Here is a 22,554-nt window from a genome sequence, read left to right as displayed (position 1 = left end):
GGCGTGGGGGTTTTTTTTTTTTTTTTTTTTTTTTTGAATGAGGGAGATGTTTCAGTGTTTTGGTTTAAAATCTTACCAGTATATGTCACACATAAAGAATAAGGATGAGAGTAACCAGACATGGTTGTCATAAAGGATGAAAGTAAGCAAAGGAGTAAGTTTTGCCCATGAGAGCCTGAGAAGTTTTCCTGCAATCCAATTATATCAAAAATAGCAGGGGTCTAGTGTTTCTTCATGGGAAGTTGAGTCTGGTATGGGAGGGAAAAATAGGCCACCCTGGCCTGATGCTTCAGTGTAAGAAGCTCAGTCATTTCTGATGGGCAAAGGAGGAGAGAGTCCTGATTTAGAACGTTTGTGGCTGTCACTCATCATGGGTCCTCATTCCTGTGTTGATCTCTTACAGGTTAGTCTGAATGATTCCCACAATCAGATGGTGGTACACTGGGCTGGAGAGAAGAGCAACGTGATTGTGGCCTTAGCCCGAGACAGCCTGGCCTTGGCAAGGCCCAAGAGCAGTGATGTAAGTATTCGTGTTGCTCTGGGCACGCCTCGGTGCCGTCAACATGCCCTTTTTCTGATCTCTTGGGATTATCATGCCAGAAATATAGTGGATAATTAGAGTATGGGTGGGATGAATTACATGACAGGGAAGAAAATCTAGAAAATAATACTTCCCTTGTTTGCTGAACACAGCATGGTGCAGTCTGTGTTACAAATAGATCCATGTGCTGTGTGATTGCTTTTGTGAATTGATAGGGTATGGTTTGGAGTTTTGTATTTGCTTAACAAAATGCCAGACGTGCATTCCTGGACAGCGCTGCCCACCTGCCACTGGCCAGATGAAATCTAATTTGTCTTTCCCATGTGCGGATTTCTTCTAACCCATTACAGTTGGGTGAGCTGTTGAAATGGATTCTCTCATATTTTTAATTTCTACAGTTGGCTATTTATGATGTTTAATAGGTTAGGTGCTTTGAAGTCACAAGACCGAGGGTTACAGACTCAAAGGCCTGTGAGAGGCCAGGCAGATAAAGGAGAGGAGAGAAGCTACCTCCCTATTTATGATGTTTAATAGGTTAGGTGCTTTGAAGTCACAAGACCGAGGGTTACAGACTCAAGTGAAGAGGCCAGGCAGATAAAGGAGAGGAGAGAAGCTACCTCCAAGTGTGCAATACTCTTTACCTCCACAAAGAAAAATGGTCTCTCCCATGTTTCTTGAAGTCTGTGGCCCTCTTGGACAATATGTCATTTCTCCACAGAGAGCGAGTGTCAATCACCACTTTTGATAGAGATACAGACTTAAGAAAAACGTTCTCCGGCATCTTAATTTGAACTTGGTGATTGAAACTTGGTCTCTATGTTGGAGAAGCACTAGGAAGGAGAAGGGATGTTGGTGAAGTGTAGAAAACATGCTTTCGAGGTGCTATTGCTAATCAGTTCTAGGCTTTGGTTGCCATGCAGGATGCAGGGCCCAGTGTTGCCAGATCTTCTGGTTTTTTGAGAGAGGCTTAGAGGTCTGGATTTTTATGTGAAAACTGCTGAGTCTTTCAAGTTGGCAGCTAATGTATAGTTTTTACAGACACTGTGTGGGCCAAGTAAAACATGAGAGGGTCAGAGCTGGCCCTTGGGTCCCAAGTCTGTGGCCTCTGCTCCAGACTTCTCCTTGTGGGGAAGAGGAACAGCCCCTGCTTTGGATTGGGGTTTGGCATGGGGACAGGGTGAGATTGTGGACAGAACAACATGCTGTAGAGCTTCGGTCACCTGGTGTTTTGGCCAGAGAAAACCTCCTGATGAATTCACTAGCTCTTCCACATCAGTCTTAAGGATACACATGCAATTCTGGTATGTACATTTGGTCTTTGTGAGGTTCCTCTTGGTATATCCACTTTCTGAGCTGGTTCAGAGGAAGGTAACTAGAGGGAGCCCCAGGGGCTGGTCTGTAATGAGTTCAGCTGGGGAAGCCACAGATAAGGTGGACAGAAGGGCTGGCTATAATGATGGATAGCTTTGCCCAGGGTGGGTTCTGAGCTGTGGTGTGTGGGAAACCACCGCAGCTGATAGCCAGTCTGGGTGTAGTGCTCTGGAGCAGGGCTAGACTTGTTGGGGCAATGACTGTAGCCCTTTTATAAATGTGATCAGGGTTTGCAAAACAGCATCTGTGGCCACACATGGCCACCTATGAATGCCTGTAGACTCTGTGAGCCTCTCTGTACATAGGCACCTGTGCATGTGTTTAGACCAGTCACTGCCCGTAGGTACTCCTTTTGGGCACGGGTGACAGCTCTCTGCTATACTTTGTTAAGAAATCCTCCTTAGGGTTTTTATGCATTTCAAAAATTATTTGCCCAGATTATTTATTTTGCAAGTTAGGTAAAAGACCTTAAACATAGTTGTATAGTTTTGCTGGGCAAATAGGAGCCTAGAGCCATAAAGCGAGTTGCATGAGGTCACTTAGGAAGTCACTGGGCAAGTCGAGCTAATGAGAATTAAGACCCAGTCGTGTACTGAGTGTGTGAGTGTGTGGTATTATTAGAGTGGCCAACTCATCTGGGTTTTAGCACTAAAAGCCCCATCTCCTGGGAAACCCTTAGTCCTGGGTGACCCACGGTGGTTGGTCACCCTAAGTATTACCAGTATGTCCAAACCCAGCTTTTACTCTGTTTAAATATTTGGGTGTGTCTTACTAAGAGCCCATTGAACATTTGAAGTGATAAACTATTCTAGAATGAAATATGAGATAAGATTAAATGGGAAAGAAACTTAATACCCAGAGTTAATGAATAGGGATGGCAGAAATTTCCCCGATCTGTATACAAACTACATTAAAGAATTGGCAGATGAAACTGAGATGTTCTGATGTGAAAAGTTAATGCAAAAATAAATTATGACTCAGAGGCAGGAGTTGGTGATGCTGGAGTAGTAACAATCCAAATTTTCTTTAAAGAAGACCGAACGCATGGTTTGTGAGGCCTGTTACCAGTTCAGAAGGGAGAGAACCTATTCAAATAAGATGCTGTATGAGCTGGAGAATGGCCAACGTCGTGCATATTCATTTATGAAAAGGGATGGACCTGGAAGCTGGAAACCCAGAGGGTTTGCTCTTGAACAGAAGTGGGGGGAGGTGGGGGGTGAGAAAAAAAAGAATAATCATCACCTGATGAATGTGTAGCCGTCCTGTGTGATTCCGTGAAGAAGAGCTCCTGCAAGACTGATCTTTTTCTGCAATAAGTCGACAAAAGGAAACAGTAGATGCTGTTTATCTTGATTCTTCCTAACTCTTTGTTTCTGTGCTCTCATGATGTATTTTACAAAGTGCTCAGGTGCAGCAGAATCGGCTGAAGAGCTATGCAGAGACAGTGTCCACCAGAAGATCAGAATCAACAAGGGAAGGTACCATGAATGATAGGATTTGCTTCCTGTGTCCCCAGAAGTGGTGTGACACTGTGATTGGTGCCCCTCAGGATCAACTGGGGAAGCAGGGCCAGTACTTGGTAGCTGTGGGAGGCTGGTGTCTGCCTGACAGGTTCTTAAAATCTGCCTGGGTTGGAATCCCAACTTTGCCATTCATTAGCAGCCTGATCTTTGGCCACATTATTTACCTTCTCCTTGTCTTCTCATCTGTCACTGAGATTGTACTTCTAAAACATTGCTACCCAAAGTGAGGTCTGTGGATCAGCCACTGGGTATTGCCTGGGAGCTTGTTAGAAATGCAGATTGTCAGACTTCTTGAATCAGAACCTGCATTTGACCAGCATCCTGTTGGGTGATGTGCAGGCTTATTAAAGTGTGAGAAGCACTGCTGTAAAGTACTTAAAACAGTGCCAGATGTGGAGATGTTTTCTGTACATTTTAGCCCTCTTCCCCCTCCGTCCCCTCCCCCTCCATCCCCTCCCCCTCTGTCCCCTCCCCTTGCTCCTTTCCATTATTATTATATGATTTTTAAGTACAAGGGGAAGAATTTAAAGCCCTTCATTTTGAAGGACCATTTTTGTAGGTAAGAAAATGATCTAACTAGCAACTTTAGGCAGTTTATCCTGTCATTGTATTTTGTTCTTCAGGGAGTAGTGTTGTATTGAGGTCAGAGAGGACTAATTAGTGCAGAAACCTGTGTCTGGATGGAAAACAAACTTAGGAGCACAAGATGAGCGATTCTGGGGTGTTTGGCCCAGTTCACCTGGAGATGGTCGTGGACAGTGCTTCAGCAGCACAGTGCTGCCATGAGGAAGGGTGGCCCAAACCAGAGTGTGCAGAGTGGGGTGCCGTATAGAGACCATGTGACCATCAGCCCACGTGTGTGGAACTGAACACTGGCCGAGGCCTCTTCTGGGCTGCTCGGTGTAGAGGAAGGTGGACCGCTATGTGCCTGTCCTGAGTGTGCTCTTTGCCCTGTGGCACTCGTGGTGCATGTTAATCAAATAGAATTGGAAGAAACTGACATGGTTTTGTCACTTTGGCCCTGGGCTAGTCATTCGCTTCTCTGAATCTTAGTTTTTGTTGTTTCTTATATGGAAATAATTATTCTCTCAGTCACTCATGGATTAATTCAATTCAGTCTCTTTTATTCACTTATTTAACACTTTAATTAACTCGCTTTTTGGTTTATAATGATGTTTATTCATTCCAGAAATCTTTGTTAAGTACCTGTTATGTTCCAGGTACACTGAAGGAGTCAAAGGTGAGACTAAATCACAGGGTTTTTAAAGATAGAGATAAAAGACTATTGCATAATGAAAAGCACTATCCTAATGTAAACTTATTATCACGTTTGTGCCTCTGAAGAAATCATAGTGGATGATCAAGTCATAGGATGTCAGAGCTGGAAGGGACCTTAATTTCCTTTTAGAGAAACTATTAGTTTGCTACAGGCAACTTTTCACCAGGATGCTCACGTCCATTCTTGGTCAGGAGAATGGAGATAAGAAAGTTCGTGTTCTGTCTTTTTACCCACTCAGATTATCTGTGGGCTCTCAACTTGCAGAATTTCTGAAGCTGCTTTTGTGGCAGCCCCTGACTGTGTGTTTGGTGTATGTTCCCAATAGTTTCTTCCACTGTGACCCAGATAAAGGCAGAGGCTCTGTTTTTGCTTCTTCTAACCTTGACACCTAATAAATATTAATAACCTGCCTGTGTTCTCAGTTCCCTTTGTATTTACTAGTGTCAGTTTATTGTTTTGGCGTTGTTTACAGACATTGATATGTTTACATTTACATAGGGTGTTGTTACAAACATTTGCATGTTTACATGCCACTGTGTATAAAGACCATGTCTTTTATTAGTCTTTGTATGTCTGGTGCCTAGCAGGGTAACTGGCTCATGTGAAATCCTCAAAGCATGTTTGCTATCAAAGCAAGTGGGCGAGAATGATAAAGCACTTTCTGGGATTAGTCAGAGTTCCCATTCTACTCTGGATTCACCTGCCGTTTTTCTTTAATGTCTACCCCAATTCTCTTTCCCATAAATCATTTGAAAAATAACTCAATTATTATAATAATTATTATTATTATTATTCATCTATCAGGCTTATTTTTAACCCACTGACTATATTAATTATATTTCATATCTCACAGGTCATAAAGTCTAGGTACATAACAACTGACAACTTCCATTCTACCATCTATTACCTGAGGTAATAATGGCTTTGAGATCGTAGACTTTGGAGGCAGGCAGCCTGGGACAGATTCTCACTTTGCTACTTACTTTTGGTGTTACCTTGACACGTAACTAATCTCATAAGCCCCTGTTGTCTTATCTGTAAAAGGATTTTAATAATTGCATTTGCCATGTAGGGTTGTTGTGAGAGTTACCGAGCTCATTCAGTAGAAGAAATTAGGTTACCGCATCTGCACCTAGTGACCACTCATTGAAGGAAGTCATCCTTAGGCTTTATCACTGTGGCCACTGGATAGCTAGAACCCAAGATGCAGGGAGAAGCAAATACTGTTGGCACTTGCCTGGATCCTGCTGCTCTCATCTCTCTCACCATAGAATCATAAAACACTAGTCCTGGAGAAGGGATTCTAGATGTTTTAGCCTCTGTGTATATCTAATCACTTAACACTCTTTTTTCCCCATCTCTTGGGCTGCTCAGTGGAAACCCATGAGGGTTTTCGTCTTTTCAGCTATGGCGTGCTGTAAGAACAGAACTTCCCAGCAGAGGGATGAAGAATTAGATTACCTTTTTCCCCATCTCTTGGGCTGCTCAGTGGAAACCCATGAGGGTTTTCGTCTTTTCAGCTATGGTGTGCTGTAAGAACAGAACTTCCCAGCAGAGGGATGAAGAATTAGATTACCTTCTGGGGACATTTCAACAGATGGCAAAACATATTCTCAGCCTCTTTCCCCTCAGACAGCCACATTCTCTCTGCCTCTGGATGTCATTTGTTCAGCACTTAGCCCGGCCCTGCTGAGGAGGTTATCATTGTTTCCAGTTGTCTCCTGTGCCAGGGACTTGCCTTGGCTTCAGAAAAGAGGCCGCTGTATTCCAGGTGGTAGTGGCTGCGGTGCTCCTATGTATCTGCATCCCACACACTTGGGGACAGACATAGAGATGCCCTGCTCTCCTTTGAGTGTTACCTGGTAACATCTGTAATTTCATGATATCAAGGACCTAATGGGAACCACGTCCAAGATCCAGCATGGGACGTTTGAAAGTAGAGGCACAGTCAGAGATCTTTCTGCCTCGTTTCTTACCAAATCTTTTCTTTTTTCTCCCCTTCTCTGTATTCCAGGTGTACGTGTCTTACGACTATGGAAAATCATTCAAGAAAATTTCAGAGAAATTAAACTTTGGCGTGGGAAACAGCAGTGAAGCTGTGGTCGCCCAGTTCTACCACAGTCCCGCGGACAACAAGCGGGTAAGGGAACAGCCATCCCAGCTGTCCTGACTTCACGGCACTGCATTTGGGGAAGATTGCTGCACTTAAGGGGGCTGGGAGATGGAGCTCTTTGTGATCTTTGTAGCATGACGGGTGGCCAGTGACTGTTTTTCTGCCAACCTGGGAGTCTGTGACAATACACCTCTCAGGGTGGGTCTGTGCATAGTTAGGCAGGCCTAGTACTGGTCAGGCAGGATTTCTAGGCAAACTATGACAAGTTGAACCCCAGAAAATCTGCCAACGAATGAATTGCCTGACTCACAGGTGGCAAAAGTGTTTCCCAGGCACACTGGGACTCATATCACAGCCTAATCTGCATCTTCCAGGAGCGGCTGCTGAACTCTCAGTTTCTTTGACATCATCAAAGTGCATGTGCACACGTGCATGTGTGTGCGTGTATTGATATAGAAAAGAAAACCAAGGCAGCAGATATTGCTGTGCCTCCTGCTTTGTTTTCCCAGCTGGCCAGCCTGGGGGCTTTGTTTCTTCAGTTAGGCAGTTGGATTTGGAGGAAGCTTTGACCCTGGGCCCCCAGAGAGGTGGAGGGGGAGGGCAGGAACCAGGCAGCCTGCAAGGCTTTCCTGCGGTGAGGTAGCTTATAGCTCCAGCTCTGAGAGTTGTATTTGATTGCTCTCTTCCCCACTCTTGTGTTGCCCAGCTCATTTCCAGGGCCAGTGGCTTCTTCTAGAGTCTTTCTGCTAAGACCCTTAGTAGAAACACTAAGAAAAACTTCTTAGTAGCAAAGGTTTTCTGAGGTCGGGGTAGCTGCTGCTTTCTGCTTATCCAGAAAGGAACAAGCCAGCAAGATCTATAGGTCCTCCTTCCAGGTCCCTAGTGCTGGCTTCTCAGGTTGCCTGTGGTCTCTTAGCATGGGCTACATTCAAAATATTTTGCAACTGGGTGGCTTGGGCAGTGACCAATCAGGACAGATCCTGTCTGGAGGGAGCAGGTCCTGGGGGCCCCTTGCTGGGTCAGGCATTAACCTTTTAGTTGCTGGATTGGGGTAGGTCCTGGGGAAGAGGCCTGGCCACTGGGGCTTTAGGAGGAGCTGCTCATGGCTTTCAGGGCTGCGGCCGCTTACTAACTGTTATAGAGCAATTGTTTTTTTTGTTTTTTTTTTTTAAACAGCCTGAATAGTCATTACTGGTGCATACTGGTTAAATATCAGCCCTGCCTAATGATCTCAGAGTGCAGTGGCAGTTAGGGACAAACTCTGCCCTCTTATCTAACTCCAGGTTGACTGAGCAACTTTCCCCCCTGAGATGAAAAGCAAGAAGGTATTGGAGGGAATTGACTCTGTAGGTCAGAAGGTTGGCCTTTGTGTCCCTCCCTTCCACCACACCGTGGCCAGTCAGACCTGGTCTTGGGGACTTCCAGAGGTGGGAGTCCTTGCTCTGGGTTCATGTGAGGTGAGGAACCCTACCCAGGGTACAGCTCACTGGCTGTGCCACGTCTCCTGGGGATAGATCTGTGTGCCCCCCTGCCTCTCAGGAATCCAGTAACACTTTATTACTCACTTTTGGGAGTCCTTGCTCTGGGTTCATGTGAGGTGAGGAACCCTACCCAGGGTACAGCTCACTGGCTGTGCCACGTCTCCTGGGGATAGATCTGTGTGCCCCCCTGCCTCTCAGGAATCCAGTAACACTTTATTAGATCAGATTGTACTCATCTGATTATTGTTATTATCATTGTATTTACACAGTATCTCAGAGCTAACTTTGGCTGAAGTCATGGCCTTGAAACTGCCCTGTTGACTCTCTGGAGTCTTCCTTTTCAGCTCCATCTGTCCCTTTCTCACCTCCTGCCATCGTGCACAGATGTCTATAGGCAGGTTCTGTCTTCCTTCCTGCTTATCATGGGTTGTGGTGAGAAGTTGCTAAAACCACAAGTCTGAAGAGTATGAAAATAGGAAAGATGATGTTTTGGACTTGCAGGAGGAGGTTTAGTGCAGGCAGAGGATCAGGGGCTTTTGGACCTGTAGGTCTGGAGAAGGAGCAGAGCAAGGGCCATGGCATTGGGGCAAAAGGGAAAGAGAAACCCGGTGATGATTGTAATAAAGGAATTTTAGGTGCCGTGCAGTAAGATGTGAGTAGCAAGTTTGCAGCCCACGTGCTGTCTGCCTTGATGAGTGGTGCGTCTGAGGTTTCTCATGGATGAGTTGGATATGCTTGGGAGTTGGTGGGGATGGATAGTCAGGAGAACATAGAGAAGCTGCCTTCGTGGAGAACTTAACGACAGCGGGACCTTGGGCCTGGAGCAGGCTGAGTGAGTTAGAGAGGCAGCCATCTCTGTAGAGTGTGTCATTCCCCAGAGAAGGCTGGTACCCCTGTCAGACTTCTCAGGAAGGAAATGATGACTTTTACTGTGCAGATTGCTTTTGTTACTTTTGCCTTTGTCCCCTGGGAGGCACATTGCCCCACCAAACCTACCACTTCCTGAGAAAAATCACACAAGCCTGGGTGCCTTGCCATCAGCAGCAGGGTGCTGGGCCCAAGCAAGTCATCTGTGCACAAATGTTAGGTGGGCTGTCAAGGAGCTTTTGCAGTGGTTGAAATGAATGTTAGCTGCTCTGAAAGGTTAAGATGTTAGGAAAGAACAACATGGGTGTCGGAGGAATGTGTGCCCGTGGAAGGGGAAAGAAGGTGCTAGTTAAGCAGACAGCCCCAGTATGGTGGCTTTGCCCTGTGATGGAGATCGAATGGTTGTGGAATCATGGGAGTTCTGGGGTCTATTTTTGCATTAGCCAGCAGTCCCACTTCCTTTGTCCTGGTCCCCTGTGTGCTGTTCCCTGGAACCATGTGCAGCTCTAGCCACCTGGCAGTTCCACTAGGCTTGTAGGGTCCCTGAATGTGCAGTTAGCCTTCCCAACTTCAACCTTGCCAGAAGTGAGAGCTGATCCTGCCTTTCTCAGTACCTTTCTCCAGGCAGAGGTGGGTCCTGGGTAAAAATGTAAAATAATTCTCTTTTCGCTTTTCCCACCTCCTTGTGGGATGTTCCTTCATTGACTTCTCTGCCCTTCTCTCATTGTACTTTTGGTTTCTCCACTTAAAACTGGAGAAAGTCCTCAGTACCTTTCTCCAGGCAGAGGTGGGTCCTGGGTAAAAATGTAAAATAATTCTCTTTTCCCTTTTCCCACCTCCTTGTGGGATGTTCCTTCGTTGACTTCTCTGCCCTTCTCTCATTGTACTTTTGGTTTCTCCACTTAAAACTGGAGAAAGTCATTTATGCTAATAACCTGTAGATAGATTCTGTAGCTTAGTTTGTTATTTTTCCAGAAGTATTTGTATTTTCAGAGGAAACAGAGCTTGAAGCCAAAGGGTGTAGCTCCTCTGGAATATTAAGTGATTGCAAACAGGGTTGGAAAAGTTGGGGTACACGAAGATGCTCCTGAAATCACACAGTTCAGGAAGCACCTGAGAGGTCAGCTCTGTTGGCAGATCTGTAGAGTTGGCCTTGGGTAAACTTGACAGCAAAGCAGTATAGGGACTTAAAACCAGGGTAGGACATTTCGTGCCTTCCTAACCTATGTATGTGACACGTTACATAACACCATGAAGTGCCACATGCCCAAGTGATAAATGGATCCTACAGATAAGGAGAGCTGGGGGAATTCCATGAGGTCGGATCAGAGAAGCTGAGTCTTCATGGGGTACTTAGGATTAGAAATGGAGCTTCAAGGATGGAGAACATGACTTCAATAAGTAGAACAGAGTTGGTGGGTTGGTCTTGAAGCAGGACTAGGGCATGGGCAGAGACTTCAAGGTGCCAATATGTGGTTTCCATGTAGGACAGTGAACAGATTAGCTTCTCAGGGGTGGAGGGTTTGCATTGAGACCTTTGCAGTGTCAGTCAGGCCTTCCTCTGAAGATGGAGAGCCTTGTCTTTTGCCTTGAGGACTGCTGGGAACTGTGGAAGAATCTTCAAGTACGGGAGTAACTGAATATTGTCTTTTAGGGAAATGTGTCTTCTGGCAATATGCATGGTGGGTTGGAAGAGAAAGATTAGAAAAGTCCAGAAAGCGAACCATGGTGCAATACATGCATGCAGTTGCTCACTTAGCCAAACCTACCATCACCCTTTAAGTATTTTACAAATTGGTAGTTTCTGGAAGACCCTAGATGCATAAAACCCAGTGCCTACCCCCAATTTGCTTACAGTCTCTAGCAAGGACACTGGCCATGCTGGTAGCACTGGGAATGAAAAGGACAGTGCAGATTTTGAAAGAGATTTTAAAGGAAAAAAATAATAGGGCAGGTGGTTGATTGAAAGTGAAGGCTGAAGGGAGGGAATGGAGTATATCCCCTACTCCATTGTGAGCGGTGGAGCTGGGAGACAGCATAGTGTGGATGGTACTTGGGATGTGGGGAGGGAGAATTGGGTTTTGGTGGGAAGGTGTTAAAGAATTCAGTTTTGGATGTAGTGGAATATCTCGGACCATCAAAAGTAGAGATGCTGAAAAGGTGAAGGTGACGGAAGTAGAATCTCAGCGAGATGTCAGGGTTAGACCATAGATGTGAAAGTCATGCAGTGCTTGTTCTTAGAGGTGGTAGTTGAAGCTCTGTGGGTGCATAAGCCAGGTTTGCAAAGGACAGAAGGTGAGGAGGTTCTGTGAGGGCAGGGAGTAGATAGAGAGAGAGGAGCTAGCAAAGGAGATTAAGGACTGAGATGGTCAGGGGCTGGGGATGGAGAGCTGAGATGGGAGGGTGTCACAGAAGGCAAAGGAAGAGGGAGTTTCCAGTAAAAGCATAAGGAGAGGATTAGGAGAAGAGGCACAAAACTGAGTCAGATAGTACAATGTAAAATCAGTGTAAATTCAGGAAATGCTGCCTTTTTGTTAGAAGAAGAGAGATAAGGGTTGAACTGTTAAAAGAGATGGGCGCTGAGCCAGCCAGATATTGATGTAAGTGCTGTCGACTCTGGGGTCACCTTGGGCAATTAAGCACTCTAAGCCTTAATGTCCTCATTATTAAAAGGGGGTGTAGCAATAATATCCACAGCATTGACCTGCTGTGCTTACTGAATGGTCAAAATGAGATAAGGCATGCAAAACTTTTAGCTCCGTGCCTGGTGCATACATAGTCAATGCTCTTGAAAAATTGTAGCTATTATCATGAACACTAAGTTCTGTGACTGGGTACATGATTTTTAGATTCTCAAATGTGAGGCTGTGGGAAGCCAAGGAATGGATTTCTGGAGAAATCTTTTCAAACTGAGAACATTCCTTTTCCCAATAACCAAGATGGTTTGGGAGCAGGAAGAAGGTCGAAGTTACTTCTAGGGAATATTTCCATGCCCCAAATTATGATCATCCTGTTAGGATTGTAATTATTCTTATAACATTGCATTTGCTTACAGTAGTTTTTGCTTTTAAAACATTTGCTACCTTTTCCAGTTAGATCTAATTAGGCTTCTACAGACTTTGGAGCTTTACATTTGATGCTGGGGAGGAAACACAAGAAAAAGAACACACAGAATATGTCCCTGAGAAGTTGACGGTCTGGATTTGTGGGGAGAGAGCACAAGTGAAAAGGAGCAAGGATGTATGAAAGCGACATGGGAACAAGCGTGAAGTGTTTAGTCCTTGAAGCTGTTAGTGTGGAAATGATTCATATCCTGAGATGGATCTGAATCAGGTGGAGTCAGGGAAAGTGTCCTTGGACTGATGCCTTTGGGTTGTCTGACTTCTAGGATGTAAATGACTGGTTGTGGGTGGGGTTGGGTCCCCTTTCTCTAGTTTCTGATTCATAGGGTAGTCCTGTGGGCCACCCTTGTTCTTCCCGGAGCAGGGGCTGGCTTCCAGGTGGCCTGTGTGCATTCTGGGCCTTCCCTCATCTGTGCTTTCCAGCCTTGTTTTCTGATCATTTCCCTTGGAATCTCAAGACTGTCATCAGATCCATGCTGCATTTTTTCCCCCATCCTTTGTGCCCAAACTCAAACTGCCCTAGACATGGAATGTTCTTTCCCTAAGGAAGTCTTGCCTGCCCTTCAGGGCCTACCTCTTCTGTGGAGTCATTTCTGATCTCTCAAGCTGGGTAGGTTCTCACAGGACTCTGTCCGTGGTTTCTGATCTAACCTCGTTTTCCCTTGAATTGTGGTTAGCTGTGGACATGTCTGTCTCCCATGTTAGATTGCAAGCCACTTGGGGGAAGGGATCCTGAGTTTCTGCTGTGGTGCCTTAGTATCCGGTTCCTGGCGGATCCGCAGTGTGCATCTGTTACATTTAATTGCCTTGGTTCTTCCCCTCAGAGAACTTTTTAGGCCACAGGGTGGACATGTCTGTCTCCCATGTTAGATTGCAAGCCACTTGGGGGAAGGGATCCTGAGTTTCCGCTGTGGTGCCTTAGTATCCGGTTCCTGGCAGATCTGCAGTGTGCATCTGTTACATTTAATTGCCTTGGTTCTTCCCCTCAGAGAACTTTTTAGGCCACAGGTACTACTATCCAGCTGAACATGTCCAAAGTCACTCACTCATGCAGAAGCAAAGTTGAGGACCCTGCTCGCCAGATCCACTTCCTGCTCTGCCCCAGAGTGAGTCTGCCAACCACAGGGGCAGCTTGGTCCCCAGAGCTGCCCAGTCACTTGGCATAGTAGCAAGAAGGAGAACCTTGTCTTAGATGAATGTGATTTTTAGTGATTTTCCTGGAAAGGCTTAGCTCATAGCTGCTCAGAGGATGCAGGGAGATGTCCCATCTGTGTTCAGCCAAGTTGCAGAGCAGGACTTCTTTATCCCAGTTGCCAGTGGCCACCCTCTGATTGTGACTGAGTGACCCACTGGGGAGTGAGCATGGCCAAGTCAGGTGAAGGGAAAAAACAGAAAGTCTTGACCAGCTTTATTACCTGGTCAAAGAAGCCCACCTCGTGGTTTCACCTGGGCTCATCTCTGCACCTCTTCCTTCACTTAGCCTTGTTTGGCATGTACCAGCATCTTTTCATCACCAAGAGATGGGGAAAAAGCCACTGTGGAAGCTCTGTGAGGCCATGGCCCCCATTAGTGCTGGTTGTCCCCCTGCACGTACATGCACTCGTACTTGGATTGGGGAAGTGTTGGGCGGCCCTAGCCAGGTCTGCTCTGAGCTTAATCTGTTTTCTCTTGCAGTACATCTTTGCAGACACTTATGCCCAGTATCTCTGGATCACGTTTGACTTCTGCAATACTATCCAAGGTTTTTCCATCCCATTCCGGGCAGCTGATCTCCTCCTCCATAGTAAGGTCTCCAATCTTCTCCTGGGCTTTGACAGGTCTCACCCCAACAAGCAGGTAAGAGAGCTTCCAGAGCACAGTCATGTGGGGTTCCTCTAATTTTTTGCTCTGCCTGTGGGGATTGTGTGTCCCTTGCATGACCTTGCCTCCTGCCCCTCCCTCCTCCTTTCTCAGGCAGAGCCTTTGTAGCTACTATTTCACTTACCATGATGAAGGAAAAATATATCCCCCTGGCACCCTCAGTTGGTATCCCAGCCAGAAAGCAGCACCCAGCACTTGGCATGCTCTGTTAGTTAAACATCATGCCCTTCTCAGTGCAGATGCACCTTTGTTAGCCCTTGGGGCGAATCGAATTGAATTTACTCTGGGATTCAGTTATCTCTGGAATTGAATCAGAGAGAGCCAGGTAGAAAAGTCTGGAGTCTGAGTTCTGCTGGTACCTCTTGTCGAATTTCTGTTCTACCTTCCCCATCCTCCACTTTCAACATACTGCTTTGCTTACCATTTATTTGAAGTTACTGTGAACTTTAATATTCTTCCCTCGAGTGTGTGTGTGTGCGTGTGTATGTGTGTACTATAGATGTGTGTATTTTCCTCCTTGAACTCAGGTTTGAAGGAAAGCTGAGAGATAAGGAGAGAGCCTGAGCAGGATTTCTGTCTCAAAGTTGAAACTTGCCAAATCAAGACTGTTGGTCTGGCATAAACCTATGAAACCTGTAGATCCTGTGTGATTGGATTTATGATGACTCTTGAATGTTTTTGCTCCGAGGAACCTTGGAGCATTTCTTTTTCTTTGCAGGTTGTTTAACCAAAACACAGATCTGTTTACTCTTGCTTGCCTTAGGGAGTAACCTGAATATGGGCTGGTCAGTTTACCAAAAGAGGTGGATTATTGTGATTTTTGGCCTCGTGCTTCTTAATACATGGTTGCTAGGGCCAGAGGAACCCTCAGGTTACCTCTGTGGAAGTCAAGGGGCCTTGGCAAAGACTAACAAGTTGATTATTCAGGGTCATATTTGTGTATTCAGTTGATTCTCTTTGTTGTTCAGTACTTAGCCAGTGTCCTCTGCACTAAGCTTTAATTACCAAGGCCCATTACAGGCTTTTTTTTTTCTTTCATTTTTTTGGAGGTAAAGTACACATACCATACAGTGTATCATCTATTTGTTTATTTATTTTTATTGGTTATGAATATTCTTGGAGTACAAAGTAAATTGTCTCCACTTGTGCCTAAGATGTAATGGCCAGATCCATACTAACAGCATGCCCATTCCCACAAATTGTGATTATACCCTGTGTCCCCCACCCAATTATCCCCCCAATTGTCCCTGACAGTTTATCATCTTAACATTTTTTTTTTTTTTTTTCCTTTTTTTTTTTTTTTTTTTTCCTTTTTGTCTTTTTTCGTGTCCGGCAACGGATCGCAACCCTCAGTGTCGCGCCCATACCGGACCGGGACCGGCAACGGGATCGCAACCCTTGGTGTTGCTCCCGCACCTCGCTCAGCCAGTGAGCGGGAACTGGTCTGTATGTGGGATCCGAACCCTCGGAGGGAGCGCCACTGCGCTCCCAAGTGGCGCACTGTAGCAGTGCGCCACCGGGCCGGCCCTCATCTTAACCCTTTTTAAGTTCAGTAGCATTAAGTATGTTCATACTGTTGTGCAGCTGTCACCACCACCCATCTCTAGAACTCTTTGTATCTTGCAAAACTGAAACTCTGTACCCATTAAATAGTACCTATGTGCCTCCAGCCCCTGGAAACCTCCATTCTACTCTGTCTCTTTGATTTTGACTACTATAGGTATCTCATATAAGTGGAATTGTATATTATATGTCCTTTTGTGACTGGCTTATTTCATGTAGCATAATGTCCTCAAGGTTTATTCATGTTGTAGTATGTGTCAGAATTCTTTTTTAAGGCTGAATAATATTCCATTGCATATGTATGTACACACACACACACATATACACACACACACGCACACAATTTGTTTATCTGTTTATCCACTGATGGATACTTGGGTTTCTTCCACATTTTAGCTATCATGAATAATGCTGCTATCCATTACAGGTTTTTAAGGACACTGATTTCCATTCAAGAAGTGCCAAATATAATCATTCTGTTCTTACCATTACCTGTAGGCTAGTCTTGAGTGAAATATAATTTCTGATATTCATAAGTGGAAGGCAAGTCACACTCCTTTTCCCTTCCAGTTGCTATTGGGAGCCTCAGTGGCGGTAGAGAAGGATGCAGAGGTACAAGATTGTCCTTTCCTCCCTGACCTTGCTTGCCTTTGGGGTAACTGAGCTGGCTTTGGTGATCTCGGAGTGCCTTCACATATATATATTTTGGCGACTGGCCAGTATGGGGATCAGAACCCTTGACCTTGGTATTACAATACCATGCTCTAACCAACTGAGCTAACCAGCCAGCCCTTGGTGTGCCTTCACAGATGGCGTGGTGTGGAAGGCGGTGAGTGAGCGAGTGACGGCGATGCCATTCAGGCTGTGTATGCCTCTTGCATCATGCTCACACTTTCATTTTGGTCTTTGCAGCTATGGAAATCAGATGATTTTGGCCAGACCTGGATCATGATTCAGGAACATGTAAAGTCCTTTTCTTGGTAAGTTGTGTCAGAAATCTTGACTTACATAACCTCCTTTCTCCACTTCTAGTTCCTTCATGGTGGACACACCTGCCCTTACCTGAAATGTGAAGCATTTGGTTCAGGAAATAAAGTTTTCCAGATCTGAGAATTAGAGCTGCAGGTATAATGAACTCAATATGTATGTGTGTTGGGGGAGGGGAGAGATGAGAAAGGAAGGTTATTTGTGAGAGGTGTGATAGAGCTTTTGCATTTTTCAATCCATTGGGGAACCCAGATAAATCTTGAAGCTCTTGCATGTAGTAGAGTTTCTAAAAACCTTCATTTTTAGAGCATCATGTTAGAAGTAGGGATTTTTCTCTGTATAAAATTCATGCATTTGTTCATAAGATTTTTTTGAATATCTGCTAAATGTAAAATCTGCTAGATGGTCTAAGAATTCGAATAATTTATGCATGTGGTTATTAAGGAGATTACATTTAGGAGGTAAGAAAAGACATCTCATATACATAACACACAGTATGAAAGAAACACAGGAGTATCAGACATAGCATGAGAAGCCAGAGGAGTGATCTGTTCCCTCCAGATGAGAGGATCATAGACAGCCCCAAGGAGAAGGTTCCCTTGATCCAGGACATGCACAACAGGGAGGACGTAGCTGTGGAGGTGTGGATGGAATTCTTGGCAGAGAAACAGAATGGCCAAAGGCACAGAAATGGGCCATTGTGGTGTCTGGGTGGAGAACATCGAGCCTTATTTTTAGACAGTGTATTGGGTGAAGTTTGGAAAGGGAAGTTGGTATCAGAATCTGCAGTGCTTGATAAAGGAATTTGGATTGAATTCTGAAAGCAGTGGAGAACCATTGTAGGTTATTAAGAAGAGGAGTGACATAAACAGGCTGAACTTCAAGAAGTACAGATGCTTCTTGACCTACGATGGGGTTACATCCCGATAAACCCATCACAATTTGAAAATATTGTAAGTCGAAAATGCATTTAATACACCTAACCTACTGAATATCAGCTTAGCCTAGCCTGCCTTAAATGTGCTCAGAACACTTTGAGTAGGCTACAGTTGGGCAGAATCATCTAATATGAAGCCTATTTTATAATAATAAAAATAAAAATTTTATATTAAAAAATGAAAACATAAAAATAAAAGGTCACAATTCAAAATTTGAAGTACAGTTTCTACTGAACGTGTATTACTTTTGTACCGTTACAGAGTTGAAAAATCAGAAGTCGGGCAATCCTAAGTTGGGGGTTGTCTGTGTAGTTGTTTCTAGTCATATTTGCTTCTAATCTTTTCCTGTTAAGTGATGCAGTATATGATCTCGAGTACGTGAATTTGTACATGTGCAATCAGATGTATAGGACAGATTTCCAGGCATGGGATTGCTGCTCAGTGGGTTTATCTAACTGCTCATAAACTCATTCGCATGGATGACTGATAGGTACTGCGAACTTGATACCTCTCAGATTGACTCTTGGTCTTTACTCCCGCAAATCAGCTCTACCCTTCATCTTCCCCATTTCAGTGTCTAGTTGCTCAGGCCAAGAACTTCGGAATCACCATTGATTCCACATTTGTTTCATGCTTCACATTCAGTCTATCAGGAAGTCATGTTGGCTCCACTTTTAATATATCTGTATATCTAGAATCTGCTACTCAGGTACTACTTTACTCCAGACGGCCACTGTGGCTCATTAGTCTCCCAACTGGTCTTTCTGCTTCCACTCTTGTTTTTGTATAATTAATTCTCAGTGCACTACCAGATCGATCCTTTAAAAACAAGTCAGATCATGTCATTCCTCTGCTTTGAACTCTTTAATGCATCATCATTTCTCTCAGATTAAATGTCAGGTTCACTCTTACCACAGGGCTCGGGGCCTTTGCACCTGCCATCTTCTCTGCCTAGAATGCTCTTACCCAAGATAGACTTATTGTGTACTTCCTTACCTCATTCAAGTCTTTGCTCAAATAGCACTTTCTAAATGAAGTCTGTTCTAAGGATCTTATTTAAAATTGCAACTGCTTTCCAGTTTCTCACAGTCTACTGTCTTCTGCCCTATTCTTTTTTTGCATAGCACTTTGTCACATGCTATGTTTATTATTTGTCTTTCTCCCTTCAATAGAGTGAAAGCCCACCAAGGGCAGGGACTTTTGATAGTTTTGTGCAGTGATATATTTCCAGTGAATGGATTTTTGAAATTGTAACCTTGGTGCAAGGATTGCCAGATTTTCTATAGAAAGTGTCAAATTTGCATCTCAACAACATGGAGTAGTGTCTCTCCACAGCCAATGTGATATGTAAGAAATAGTATCCCAGTGTTGTTTTAATTTAGATTTTCTTATTATGAATGAATTTGAACATCTTTTAATCTGCTTGAGTCATTTTTATTTATTTTTTGTGACATGCCTGTTCACATCCTTTGCCCTTTTTTTATTTGACTGTTTTTTTTTTTTATTATTGATTTCAAGGAGCTCTTTATATGTTTGAGATTGGCCCTTTGGCTCTGATATGAGATAGGTCATATGTATGTGTGCATTTATATTTATATCTCCCAGTTTGTAACTTATCTTTTGACTTTTACATGGAGTTTTAGTCCTTATGAATGTAATGGTCCACTAAGATGTAGAAACTGCTTTTTTTTTTTTTTTTTTAAGCTCTCTGTAAAATGGAGTGTTGTTGAATTGTATTGATTCCTTAGTAATTGAGGACAGTAGAGGTGGAGGGGGTATAGGGAAGGAAGGGTCTTACAGTAGAGCATCTTTAGACTCCAGTGGACTTCCTTCTTACAGAGGGCAGCTGTTTCTGACCCCTTTGTTGTTTTCCTTGGGCAGAGTTTGTGGGGTCTTAGTGAAATAGCCCCAGACTCATCCAAGGATAAATCTACTCAAGGAATACCATTATAACTTTCTTTTGCTTTATTTGAATTTTAAAGGGACAAATTGTTCTTTTATCTGTTTAAGGAACTATAAATTAATGGGGCAAACAGGCAGGATTACTAAATAAGGGAACTTCAAGTTTAGGAATTTGTATATTGTCCCTTCTGCTGCTGTGCGGACATGCAGATATCTCGGGGGAAAGGACTGGTCGGTCTTATTTAAGATAGTTACATATCTGTTATCAGTAGATTTTAGGCTATTTGGGGGTTTCCACCCCTAAGCTTCCCGTAATAGGTGAAAGGGTAATCTTGTCTCCAAGATTCGTGACATTCCTTTGATCAACAATGCTTGACAGCCTGGGAGCAGCAGGAGGAAAGCTCATAATTTATGTGGTCCGAGCTGGAGATTGGCAAGATAGGACAGTGGAAGATCCTGGGGAGGGACTTAAGGATGTCTTGTGGAGGACCACTGAGGGCTTGTAGGGGAGGCCAGGTGAGAACTGGGGTCTGTGCTCAGAGCACAAGGACTGGATTTTCTGAATGAGGGCAAAGAAAACAAAGTAGGTGTGAATGAGCGTAAGAGGTTGGAAGGCTAGGTGATGCTAAGTATGAGAACTTGTCGGTGGAGCAGCTGGCAGAAATGGGAGGTCCGAAAATGGGTTACAGAAGAGAACTGGGATGAAAGCCACAGTTCTGTCTATCTCTAGATGTTGGAGGCTGCTTTTGGCTAGGAGGGAATAAGAGAGGTGAGCTCGGTTTCAAAATATCTCAATAAAGGTTCCTTCCTCTCTGCCTTTTTAAAAATACCAAGCAGCTTCATTTTAATTTGCATATTCTCTAGGCTAGAGGAAGTTCTTTAATCAGTACTTCTAATTATGGAAGAGAAAAGAACACGCTACCCCCACCCACACATGCACCATGCACACAGCATCTGACAACAAAGAAGAGTCCTCTCCCACATTTGGACAAAGGCTGCTGGCTTCTCCTTTGCCCTGTTAAGACTCCAGATTTTAGGGCAAAAGTTAAGTCTTCTCTCATTGTAAAAAGTGGCTCTTTTATTTTTTTAGTTCTTCTTCCTTCCTTTGCCCTGTTAAGACTCCAGATTTTAGGGCAAAAGTTAAGTCTTCTCTCATTGTAAAAAGAGGCACTTTTATTTTTTTAGTTCTTCTTCCTTCCTTCTTTCTTCTCTCTCTTCCTTTCTTTTTTTCTTTGAGACCATGCTCTCAACAGCCTATCTCTGAAGGAATTTGATATGATAGCCTTCACTATTCTGAGCGCCATTATGCGTATGGAGCTGTATAGAGGCAGTTACAGAACTGAGGCTTCTGCCTCTACATGAGTCATCACTTCGTATACTCGCTGTGAAGCTATTGTCCTGACTTTCCCAATTATTTTTCCCATTTGCTGAATGGTCCACCTAGCCTTGGTGTTCTTGTGAATGATGGGAGATCATCAGGCATCCTCCCAGCTGCTATGTGGAACCTTCTCTAGGTTGATGCTAGTTCAGCGAGTCTTTAGAATGACTAGGTAGTTTGACCTAGTCACCCTAAAGTTTTCAGTTTAGGTTAGCTTCTGTAATTATGGTCCATGGATCCAGTGCAGCAGGTATCAGTTCATCTAGGAACTCTGTAGAATAAAGAGAAATCTAAGACGTGGCCTTTCAAGGCATCTATACTCTTGGAAGCTCTGACAAGTGCATAATGGTGAACAATTTAATATAGTGTGTAAGAAGCACTGCTATATAAAGTAATGAGACTGAGTCCAAAATCCACCCAACCATAGCGGTTTTATACTTTTGTCTGGAGTTAAAACTCGTAAAAAAGCTTGAAATTGAGTGCTGCAGAGACGTGTTGCTAGTGTTGGGAGAAGAGAGGAGAGCACTGGGGTAGGCATGTTGGACTCAAACTTGACCTCAGAGTAGAGTTTAGATATGGGGGATCAATGCGTGCAGAGGACATCTCCACATAGGGGTATAGTGTTTACAAAAGCACAGAGGGAGAAATGTGCTCTCCCTTTCTGAAGGACATTAAGTAGATCACTATGTGCGAGAAAGAGTTTGTGAAGGAGCCTCATGGGAGATGAAAGTCAGGATGATTCTAGATTGCATGGATTAGTCAGGATGATTCTAGATTGCACGGATTAGTGACATCGGCAGGGAACAGACAGAAAAGGGCAGGATCCGTTGGAAAGACTAGGCTCAGAGGTTCATAATGTGGTTTCTTCTAGTGCTGTTCTGAGGACATAGCACCTTGGGAAAACTTTCCTTCATTCCTCTGAAGTTCATAAATCGGCACCAGAAACTTGCTGACAGCTTCAAGCAGTCCATTGCTTGTTTATTCTGAGAAACTCCGTCTTGTACTTCTTTTGCTTTTCTCAGGCAGGGCCTGAGTTTACCTTGAGCTAAACCTAGGATGCTTTGAAAACAACAGTAACGACATAAAATACTTAACAAGTGACAATTCCTTTTCCTCTGTACTGAGCCAAGGAGCAACCAAAGGGATATTTGAGAGGCACAGAGAGCATCATTTGTAGGTAACATGGTGGTGGTCCTGAATTCTAGTTGATTGTCCACATGGCAAAACCTCCATGCCTCCAATGATTAAATGTAGAAATGATAACAACCACTTTTTTTTCCTTCCAGGGGAATTGATCCCTATGACAAGCCAAACACCATCTACATTGAACGGCATGAACCCTCTGGCTACTCCACAGTTTTCCGAAGTACAGACTTCTTCCAGTCCCGGGAAAACCAGGAAGTGATCCTCGAGGAAGTGAAAGACTTTCAGCTTCGGGACAAATACATGTTTGCTACAAAGATAGTGGTAAGTTGAATACGCTAAAGAATGAACTGCTTTTGAGTTTCTTTCGTGAGGTTTGGCATGCTGTGATCAAACAGGTGAGTTTGCATCAGCAGGGATTGGATGGGCGTGCTTGAGGTAACTTGACTGAAGAATTCTGGACATCAATGGGCATTCCCAAAGAGC

At 44.2% G+C, this 22,554-nt stretch overlaps 1 protein-coding gene across 1 annotated transcript in view; it reads left to right on the top strand.

The window, feature by feature from the left end:
• The window catches only part of SORL1 (sortilin-related receptor, L(DLR class) A repeats containing), a 177,767-nt gene that overhangs the window by 21,189 nt on the left and 134,024 nt on the right, over nt 1-22,554 (top strand). Inside the window, exons 2-6 of the mRNA XM_008578357.1 lie at nt 404-520; nt 6,729-6,854; nt 13,972-14,133; nt 16,633-16,700; nt 22,212-22,392. Coding sequence (XP_008576579.1) covers nt 404-520; nt 6,729-6,854; nt 13,972-14,133; nt 16,633-16,700; nt 22,212-22,392 — 654 coding nt within the window. The remainder of the gene's footprint in view (nt 1-403; nt 521-6,728; nt 6,855-13,971; nt 14,134-16,632; nt 16,701-22,211; nt 22,393-22,554) is intronic.

Source organism: Galeopterus variegatus, unplaced genomic scaffold (genome assembly GCF_000696425.1).
Source record: "Galeopterus variegatus unplaced genomic scaffold, G_variegatus-3.0.2 Scaffold1670, whole genome shotgun sequence".
NCBI lineage: Eukaryota > Metazoa > Chordata > Mammalia > Dermoptera > Cynocephalidae > Galeopterus > Galeopterus variegatus.
This window is presented reverse-complemented; position numbering and strand designations above follow the sequence as displayed.